Source organism: Rhinatrema bivittatum, chromosome 18, assembly GCF_901001135.1.
Source record: "Rhinatrema bivittatum chromosome 18, aRhiBiv1.1, whole genome shotgun sequence".
Lineage (NCBI taxonomy): Eukaryota > Metazoa > Chordata > Amphibia > Gymnophiona > Rhinatrematidae > Rhinatrema > Rhinatrema bivittatum.
In genome coordinates, this window is record NC_042632.1 from 55,061,379 (window position 1) to 55,072,388 (window position 11,010).

General features: G+C 48.6%; 1 protein-coding gene across 3 annotated transcripts in view; it reads right to left on the reverse strand.

Annotated features, from left to right (window-relative positions):
- Positions 1 to 11,010, reverse strand: part of ERGIC1 (endoplasmic reticulum-golgi intermediate compartment 1) — a 67,528-nt gene that overhangs the window by 43,030 nt on the left and 13,488 nt on the right. For 2 of the 3 annotated variants that reach the window (XM_029583328.1, XM_029583329.1), the window contains one exon: positions 3,220 to 3,281. In XM_029583328.1, coding sequence (XP_029439188.1) covers positions 3,220 to 3,281 — 62 coding nt within the window. Of the gene's footprint in view, positions 1 to 3,219; positions 3,282 to 4,373; positions 4,553 to 11,010 lie in introns of those variants that run through there. The other variant, XM_029583327.1, reaches the window with a different exon arrangement.

The following is an 11,010-nucleotide window of genomic DNA, read 5'->3' on the forward strand; positions in this document are numbered from 1 at the left end:
GGAGGTTACTCAGGCACTTGCTGACACCTTATAACAACTTTTAAGCAGAAAGGCATGGAAATAGGGAGGTACTGTCCCCTTACTAAAGATGTGACAGCTCCCGAGAGAGGCGTTTTCTTTGGGTGCCTGATGCATCAGCTTAGAAGGGAGGGTAAGAAAAGAACCCCCCCCCCCCCAATAAAAATGGACGCTCTCTCGTCAAGTGAGCAGCAGCTGACGCACACAGGACCCGCAGCGGGTCACCATCAGGGCTCAGCTTAAACCAATCCTTTATCGCTGACCGTAGAGAGAGCGTGTGCAGGACACAGGCTAACAGCGGAGACTGTATGGACAGAAAAAAAGTGTTCAATTAGCATAAACTTCAGATTCTTTCCTGCAGATCCAAATTATCCTAAGTCTTAGGATCCCTAGAGAAGCACTAAATGGATGACATCCTCTTGACTGAGGTCTGGGAGGCAGGGAAAACCCTCTACGGTTGGACCTGTTCTTATAGTTTATGGCATATAAAATGGAGCCTGGCAAGGTACAAGCCTCTCTTCATCCTTTCCCTACCCAAAACGATGAGAGGTTCTCCCAGTGACCCTGCCAACCCAAGCATGGAAGAGCCCCACCCGGCTCTCCCAGCCAGAACGCCGCACGTTACTAGCAAGGCAGGCAGCAAACAGAGCAAGCCCACCATGGAGATCCTTCCTGACCCGGCTCCATGCCAGTCCTAAGGGAGGTTCGTCAGCCTAGCAGTGACTGCTCAGATTATATTTAAGCCCTGGGAACTCTTGCACCACCTGTGTTTCTGCTTTTTTTTGTTTAAAAGGCTTAGGAGCACAATAGAAAAGCTAGTTCTCACCTGCCTCAGGCGGTCTTGCCTCGTCATGGGTCTCACCCAGCTCCTGCCTCAAGCTAGAGATCTAGAGGGTTCTCAGAAGCCACGTCTTAGAGATATGGCTAGGAGTGAGGGTATCCAACTGCGAACACTGCTGTACAAAGTGAAGCCACACAATTATAAAAGGTTCCTTCCCTAGACAGGAATGATGTGGGACTGGAAGGTGGGAATGAACCAGCAGCCTAAAATAAAAAAGGCTCTGTATCCCACGACTAACAAAGGGTTAAGTTCATGCAGAATTGGGGGAAGAGCAAACTGCAAAACAATCCAAGATAACAAGATTGCTTAGCAATGGCGCTGGGTAGGAACACAAATGTTACTGAAACCATTTCTAGGTTAAGAGCATTGATTGTTTACTATATTGAGAGTTCAGCTGCCATTTAAAAGCAGTCAGAAAAACAAATTAAAAATAAAAAAACAACACAATCCATTTTTGTCTCTAATTCCCTGTGGGCAGGACCTCTGCTAGCACTCGGTGCCCTGTCTGGGTAAGGATCACCCCTGTAGGGCAGTAAGCAAACACACCCTGTTCAGAGAGGTCCTACCTAAGGAAACCATGAATTAATAAAAAGGGATCACAATTACACTAACAGGCCTCGAGCTACAGATAATCCACACTAAACCAGGAAAACAAAGAATCCTTAGCACCTGCTATCAGAAATCTTGGTTTGAGGTTTAATGCTGTTTTCTAAGGGGCTGAGTCACTGCAGCTGAGTCACTGCTAATTCAATGGCGGTGACCAAAGGAAGGGATATGATGCTACAGAACAGCCGATGACATGCTAAGCAAACTGGCAGAGTCAGAATGACCCAGCAGCAGAGTTACAGGTCAGAGAGGAAAAAAAAAACGAGCATAGGGCTGCATTAGCCATTGAGCCTGAGCTGTCTGCCATGGACGCTGCTGCTGCTGCAGTGGAGATGGCAGCCTCACTGGCCAAAAACCCATGCTAAGCTTAGCGGAGAAGGGATCAGAGTGGAAGAACAGAGGTTCTTCAGTAAATTCAGATTTGGCTCATGATTTACAGATTCAATCTGTAAATCATGAGCCAAAAGTGACTCGCACTTCAAAACTATTATAGATTTCTCAAAAATTGCCACAAAAAAAAATAACATCTCGGCCATGCACCACATTTCATACCTGTGTCTCTGTGGCTGAATCTACACCAAGCGCTCCCCCGAATCCAAGCTACTCCCTTTCTCTCCTCCAAAAGCACATCAAAAGCCCCTTATCCCTAAATCTGGATCCCTTCCATACCCGTGCCCAGCTGTGCCATGGGGGAACACAGCTGGATGAACTCATCTTGTAAGGAGGAACCTGAACACTCGATTCCTTAAAACGGAAGCCGTGTCCTTTCTCCTGCCTGAATAATTCTGGGTGCTCGGTTCCTTTCATTCTACTTAAAAAAACAAAAAAAACCTTGTGATTTGAGCTCCAGGCTTCAGCATCTCGATCTGAAATGCTTGGCATTTATTTTAACTTTCAGCACTTCAATAAAAACAGACAGTACAAGCACCCAACTTCCAAATGAAAGGGGAAAAGGGTTCTGCTAGTCTGACTCCCCCAAAATAAAAAAGGAGACCGGGAAGTTTTCAACTTCCAAACATTACAATGTTCAGCTGCCGCCACCCCCATCTCCACTTCCATTGCTGGCAACTTTGGCATTTTCTCAGCCCTGAAATGAAACCAGGCCTGGCAGAATGTGTGCAAACCTCTAAGCACATCACATCAGCCCAGAGCGGAGCAGGAGTGCCCTGCAGATGCACCAAGGTGAGAACGTGTGGCCACATCAAAGTCCTTACAGATAAAAACTGCTCATCCGAGAGCCCCTTACAGAGAACAGGATAAGAAACGGAGGGACAGCCCAGCTTGAATGGAAAGGACGAGCGAGGGAGGTGGCACCCAGGACGCGTCATGGCAGCGCGCTGCACAGGGAGGGGGCCCAAGAGACGCGAGAGGCTGCTTGTTATGTACAGCGGGACGCGTAGGAAACGCAAGCCTTACAGCAGAGCGTGGAGCGGTCACACGAAGAAGAACAGACGCAGGGTCCAAGGCCAAACCAGTACGCACATGGGGGCGGCTTGAGACCCACAATCCCCATCCGTTTTAAAGAAAGAGGAGGGAGGACTGTGCTAAGTCGGAGTTCAGGCATTCACACCACATTCTTCCAACATGCAGTGCAAACACGAAAGGAAATAAAAGATACAGGGATCCACTGTCTGAGGAATTGTGCAGCTCAGACCTGAAATAATGTAATGTACAGCAAAGCCAAACAGGAATCACAAGCAGAGCAATAGTGAGTGAGTGGTTTGCAGCCCAGCACGGGGGACCATGGTACTTACTGATGGCTCCGGTATAGGTTGGCTGCGTGAGGTCTTTTGGCACCTTGCGATAGATGTCAAACCTGAAATGGCAAAAGCAGGCAGCGTGAGGCAGGTGAATAAGTGCCAGGACGTCACCCCCCCTTCCCAGCTGCACTCAGCAACGCGCCCCAAACTCATAACTGAAACCCATTCGGCAGAACTGCGTACACCCACCTTCTGAGTGCACCTGCAAAGCAACAGAAGGAGAAAGAAAGACAAGGAGACCGCTCTATTACTCAGTCCTGCCCCCATTGACTAAGCATTTTCCCATAGGCACAGAGCAGGCCCTAGGATAAGTATTAGCTCTTCAGCCCAGTTCAAGCCAATGCTCTTAGTGGGGACGGAGCCCCTATTATTGCACACACACACTCTCGCTGTCATGTAAAGCAACGAAGCATGGACAAGAGGGCATCTCCATACTGGATCGCTGTGCCAGGGCACCATTCCATGGGGGAAAGTCTGTGTAATTTACTTGTCCGCTCTTATATCCTCAGGAAGAGCATCCCAAAGCTGTGATCCTGCCACAGAGAGAGAGAGAGAAGGTTCTCGTAGGCATCTCAGCTAAGCATATAGGTCATGCGGACAGCACACCCACAGACGCTTTGTAACTCTTCCATAGGGAGCTGTCCTGTGAATCAGTTTCACCATCTTAATCTGCCAATGAAGCGACTGCAAGTTCAGGGGTAAAGCGATCAGCGAGTTACTATTCTCACGCCTGCCTTTTCAATAACCTGAAGGGCCTTCAGTGGGATTGTAGTAATCTGACATAAAAGGGAATTACAATAATCCAAACCCGACAGCAGTACTGCTTGCAGTATTGTGTGGAAACATTCGTCAGATAAAGTAGGGCTTTCGTTGTTGCATCGGGCGCAGTTTTAAAGGAGAGGTTCTTACTGCCGTCACTTCAAAGTGCAGCACGATGTCAGGCTCTACTGGGACGACAACGGGAAAGGCGTGCAGCGGAGGCGGGAAAGAGATAATTCAAAAGGAAATGGACTCAGCATTATTAATTTACAGAGGTAAAGAGGGGGCAACAGGAGGTGACTGGGAGGGAACTTCCTACCCCCCTACCTCTCCTCCCTGACCCCTTGAAAGGCCCTACCTTTTTTTATGTTTTGTGTTTTTAAACTTACGCCAGCTCAGGAGCTGCCGGCACGCGATCCCCCGGTACAGTGGAAAATGGCCGCTGTACCGGCCGCCTCCAGCTCCGCCCCTTTTCTTCGGCCCGGCTCTCGTACGCGTAACGAGGGTTATGCACGCAGCGCGTGCAAGGCCCAGCCACACGCGTAGCCCTCATTTTTTACACGCGCTGGCCATTTAAAATCGGGTCGTTAATGTTTGGGTTCTTGCCAGGTTCTTGTGGCCTGGATTGGCCACAGTTGGAAACAGGATGCTGGGCTTGATGGACCCTTGGTCTGACCCAGCATGGCATATCTTATGGTTTTCCCAATGTTAAGCATTTGCCTGTCACTGACCATTCATTGCTTTATAGCTCTTTAGACAACTGAGACTTCCAGCAAAGCATCACTCAAGGATATCGATACAGAACCAAAAAAACAAAACAAAACACACCCTACTGGATCTCTGTGGACGATCTGTAGTCCCGCTGGCGAGCAGGCTGCAGATAAGTAATGTTACCAATAAGGCAGAATTCTGAGGGAAGCCTGCCTTGATCCAATACCAGCTGGATGACAAATGGTTAACTCTCACTTGCTGCATACGATTTCAGAAAGCAGCAAAATCTTTTTTTTAGCACTATTCCAGTCATGCCCAAATCCTTCAGATGAGACTATATATGAGACTATGGAGATCCCCCTCAGTATCATCTCCTTTTCTAACAGTTATCAGGTTCAAGCCATCGCTTGTAAGTCCTCATTAAGGGAGCTGTAACGGACACGGTGCCTCTCTTAGCACGGAGGATAAGTAAGCGATGGAAAAACGTTAACAACCAATGCTCTGCTGGGAGGAACAGAGGATAGGCAGATGAAGTGGCAGGCAAAATAAAACTGAATTAGAAATCTTTTGGCCAGTTTAAATCAACAGCCTTTGGGAGCTTGTGACCTTGGATAAGTCACTTCGCCTTCCATTGACTCGGGTATCAACTTAGCTTGTAAACCTTTGGGGATAGGGAAATATCTGAATGCAATCCACTTTCAAGCATCACGAGAGGCAGACTATAAATAAAAAAAAGCTGCTGGAACATCTGGAAAGTGTTTACATTCTTTCTGCATAAACCCAGAATCAGCAGAGTGGTGACCCAGAATTGCTGCTGACGTCATGGTCAGGGCAGAGGAAATAGCAGAGCTTCCTGCTCAGAGCCCACGAGTGCCCAAGGCTCTCGTTCATCACTGCTATAAACAAACAGAGGGCAGGCGAGAGCCACCAGGATCCCACACCACTGGACCATTCAGATACTATAAAAGGAAATCTGCGTGAAGCCAGTGAGAAGCCCAAGCAGCACCCACCACACAGCAAGGCCGGAAAGAGGCAGCATCTCCCCCTGATCCTGCTCAGACACAGAGCAGCTGCGTTTCACTTGCACTCTGCCAGGTTTTTAAAGCAGAAGATAAAGCGAACCTCACTTCAGAAGAGGTCACCCCAGCCAAACTGGCGGTTAGCGCTGCTGCCCGAGCTTTACACGGAGGGAACTGGAAGCAAAAGCAGATTTTTACCATAGGAAACCTATTTCCCCGAGTACTTGGTCTATGCAGCTGGTATTTCCTTTGTATGAATGATGTGATGTAAAATTTAGAAACATCTCATATTTTTTATCCATCCTTCACCAAACTCCCTGAACTTCTGGTCTCTCAAGGAGCAGGCAGAAGGTGGGAGAGAGCAGTTTCCTCCCGCTCATTTGGAACCAGGGCTGGGACCTTCACTCACAGCCGCCCAGGGATTGTTACTCAACACCGGTGAGAGTCCTGGGCCGGGGAAGCCCTCATTCCAGCCATTGGGTGACCCCCTCCACCGCTCCAGAAGCTCCGAGCTGGGATTTAAACCCAGATCCCACCGGGCCGGCCCTAGGGGGCGAACCTTCCTATGGAATAACTGTGTCCGAGCAACCCCTGGCAGGTGATCCTCCTCAGGAGCGCATCAAGAGAGTCCCCAAGGCGTCTCTGAACTCTGCCAAAAATTGTACACATGGTAGGACACAGAAAGGGCGCTGAACTGGCACAGGTTTGGAACTGGTGAGCAGCAGTGCCAACCTTCGAGGCTTCAGCCCTGCAGCTACTGCTCACAAGGGTCAAACCTGTGCTAATTTAAGCCTCCGTTTGCACTCTCGGTTAAGACTTTTTACACGATGCTCCACACCCTTAGCTCAGCGTTGCTGAAGTGGGTACCTGAGGTCACACTCAGCGTTAGTGCCAGAACCTGGGCCTCCCGCTTCCCACATCGCATTTCTTCTAACCATTCAGCTACCCCACTTCTTGGGGAGGAAAAATTCAAGTTAGCTTTTAACAGATCTTTTCCCCTTACGGGATCCCATCCCATCTCTTCAGGGCGTCGCTCTGAACCCCACCCAGCAGGTGCAACGAAGCCCCTTCCGCACACTGCCGTAAAAACATTCATCCAAACCGGGGGCCCTTGTTCTTTTACTGTGCGCACAGCCAGGTCTCCTGGGCGCTGATGCACTATGGTAATGAGCTGCCGCGCTACAGATCAATTGTGCGTCCCTAGCAGCGGGAGCCCAGGAGACCTGGCTGTGCGCACAGCCACGTCTCCTGGGCGCCGATGCACTATGGTAATGAGCTGCCGCGCTACAGATCAATTGTGCGTCCCTAGCAGCGGGAGCCCAGGAGACGTGGCTGTGCGCACAGCCACGGGTTAGGAAACAGAGTACCCTTTTCCTAAGCTGGCTGCCGTCAAGACGGTTTCTTCATGTAGCTGCTTTCTGTGGTTCCTCCTAGTTTGTATCACGACAACACTAAAAGTAAGAGCAGCCATAGAAAGCAGGATTTTTTGGGGGTTTTTTTTTTTAGTGAGCCCTTGGCGCACGGCAAGACTTAACGCCAGCTCCAGGGCTGGAGTTAAATTTTCCATGTTAAAAACTGCGCGTTGGGCGCACAGCAATTTTTTGCATGACAGGTAATAGCCTCACCTACATGGCATTTACATGTGAAGAGCGCTATTAACTACACATGAGTTTGGATGCGCTAATCCCCTTATTGCATCGGCTGTTAGCCTAGCTGGTAAAGCTGCGAGCTAGCCTGAGCGCACGACATTGCAGCAGCCCTAGAATGGCAGATAGCTCTCTGCTTTCAAAGTACTTAATACCTGTACTGCCTGCATGCAATAAAAATCAAATAGACTGACAAGGAAGGGAGCAGGGGGCAATAAGAAAGAGATTAACCCAGCAGAAGGGGGGTTAATACTCTGGCCCATTGTAACGTCGCCTGCCCCAGAAGCAGCAGGCATGCCCAGTTCTGGCACCGTCAGCCCTCCAGGGACTGCAGAGTGTGAGCGGAGCTCGGCACGGGAGGAGCTTTCCTTCTGAAATGTCTACCTTCGTTCTAGAGTTTCCATCTTGGACCGGTTTTTGTACTCCTGCTGTAACCCCTTCTCCAGGCTGCGTGCCATGGTACGAGGGCTGACCCAAGGAGCATCTTCAGTGACCCTCGCTGGCTGGCAGCTGCTGCCTTCCTCCCCAGGCCCAGTGCACTGTCCCTCCAGAATGCCCAGGCCAGACCCCCGTGGGAAGAGCCAGCCCCCTCTTTCAAGGACCTTGAAGCATGAATGGGTCAATGGTTGGATTTCTTGCGGTAATACGTCAGCTGAGGAAGACTTACAGACTAAATTGAAAACTTGCAGTCAGAAGTCATTTTTGTGCCCAAATTTCAAATGACTCATCTGCTTGGAGTTTGATTGTCAAGGCCTCAGGCCTTTAAAGGAAATACACAATTTATTCCCTCTGCAGGGAGAATTGCTAATTAGCTTTTGCAATACCAGTTCCAGGGAAGCAAGGTAAAAAGCACAGCATATACCAGAGATGGGAGCTGCCTGGCCGCATTCAAGGCCAACACTGACCCCCCCACCACCAGGTTTCACTAGTTTTGTCCTCAAAATTCCTTTCTGCGATGGGGGATAAACAAGAACAGAATGACGCGACTGGCCCAGTGCCCGAGTCCGGTCTTCCATTTCCCCTGGCCCGGGCAGTGTTCACAGCTCCTGGGGGAGGCAGAGAGAGGGAAGGAGTCCCAGCCATTGACTGGTGACAACCCTTAACAGACTTTCCAGGAAGCCCTGCTGCGTGGCCCCTGGATACATTAACTTGGGGGTGGCTGTGAGCCCCCCTAAAAAAAAGTGAGGGGGCAAAAAGAATCCAAAAAGAGGATGGGGAGAGATTAAATACTGCAGGAGCCCTGCAGGCCACGACTATGAATCGCCAAACTACAATACAGGACATAGGGAGAGCTCAGTACGATTACAGAAAACGTCAGGGCAACACTCAGCCTCAAGCTCCGCCACACAGTCGCCCGCAGTTGTCCCGTGGCTTCAGGAACAGGACCACAAGCACCAATGCACTTGCAGCAGGCAGCCTGGGTAGGAAAGGTTTCCAAACAGTCATCTTTCAGGGATATTACCAGCTGCCCACTTCTGTGTGGGACAGACCCTAATCCCAGGGATGAGCCATATCCCGCTGCAAGCACATCATGAAATTGTGTAGTCCTGAAGCACCAGAGCAATCCGGTTCCTGCTGAAAGATCTGCCACGTGCATCACGAGGCTGCCTCCACGCACAATCCTACCCTAAAGAGTTATTCCCTGCGTTTGTGGCTGGCACGCGGTAACCGATACAAGTAGAACAGGAAGCAAATGCTAGAAGGGACCCTAAGGTGAAGGAGGATATAACAACTCACAAGGTTGTGTTTCAGGGCTACTGAAAGAGGGAGCCAGGGCTGGCTTTAGGTGCAGGCAACGTAGGTACGGGCCTTGGGTGCCAAATTCTGAAGGCGCTCAAAAATGGAGACTTCTGGGGGCAAAATCTCCCACCCCTGCTCCATAATCTGAAATGAAACACCCAAGATGTACTTGATCACCAGATTATAAAGGTGACGTCAATTAGTTATTACCTTCACGTTTTTCAACTGAATCAAAAATTTTGAAGCTAAATCCCATTGCTATTTTATAGACCTTCCTAACATCCCGCGGTCTCTATGGGCATTTCTGCTCTTTTTCAAGCCGCTTAAGGGATCATCTTTAATCATAGGTCTTTAAAGTCCACTCATATTTTTCTATAAGATATACCCTCCGGCATTAATATGAAAGTAGTAATTTTGCAGTACTTCCCTTTCAGGGGTAGTTGGGGGGGGGGGGCGGGGGTGCAACCTTCTTGGTTGAGGCAGAGTACAGTTCGACGTGTCCACGTTTCGCGTCCAAAGCTGCCTCAGGAACTCCTCTGACTGGATATGATTTCTTCTTTATCTGACTGGGATATCCGCATTTACTCTTTAAAATATGAAACCGCGATCGGGTACATTGCATCGTCGCGGCGCGGGAGATGGTAATAATTAATTGACGTCACCTTTATAAATATTTATATCATTCGCCAATAAATGAAAATAAGAGTACTGCATAATATATTCCTTGATCACCATATGTCATGGTTCTGGCTGCTGATTTACCATCAGTCCTGCAAAGCTCTGCTCTCCTATAGGATGGGAGTTTTGGCCATGCCCTCAGTTGGCAGATCTGGCTGGCTAGCCAAGCAAGTCTCTGGTCCTCTCTGTACCTCGCTGGCTTAGGCTTCCTCGTTTAAGCGAGGAATCAGACTGGTTCACCTTGGTTTAGTGAACATACTGAGGACCTACGTCAGCTGCTTGGTTTTGATTGGCCAGTTTGTATTGGTCAGCTTTAAAATCAATACGGCATCCGGACCAGTTAAGAAATGAAGCTCGCGGAACAGCGTAACTCTGAGTCATCAATTCTTGAAGCAGCATGGAAGAAGGAATCGACGGATTTAAGAGGAATATCCCGAGGAAAGACTGTGGATGTCTGAAACGCGGTACATTGTTTGGTTCACATCGAATTGAACTTTTAGAATTTATAAATTGAGACGCTACTGAGAGCGGATCGTGTTACTAGTATGAACATACAGAGCTCATGGAACTGTGAGGTTAAAGGTTTAAAATCTGGAATTGAGGTGCACATTCTTCAGCTGTCTAAACATGATTTTTCTAAATTATTTTTGTATTAAAACATTAAATTGAGTGAATTATCACGCTGAGAATGGATGGAGGTTGGAGGGTTGATGATTAACGAATGATCATGTTATTACTGGATAGTAATGTTTAAATTGTATGAAACCTGCCACCTTTCTATAGTGGTGATTTAATCTATACAGCACAGGCTGCGGTTTTTTTAAAAAGATTTTTTTTTAAATTCGTTACTAGTTTTTTTTTAGGTAGTGTATACAGAGTTGATTATATTAGGCTTGCCTGAAGCCCTTCCACTCAAGGGGTTTGTATGCACTCCTGTGCGTGCTCTATAAATACATGGAGCACTAGTTGCCAGGGTCAGCGACCTGACATTTTTCTTTTGCATTAAAGTCGATGGTGAACTTAAAGATAGCAAACGGAATATTTCCTTCCGGAGAGATTTCCCTATGTCTGCACCTAAAAGAAACATCTCTAGGCTGCAAGCTGCACAATGTGCTGCCACCAGAATACAGATTTATTTAAAAAAACACCTCAAGCCACGCAGTTCTATTTTTGGTGTCTGGTGACAGCGTGTGCATCCCCCCCCCCCCCGAGGTGTCCCCATTCCACCACCG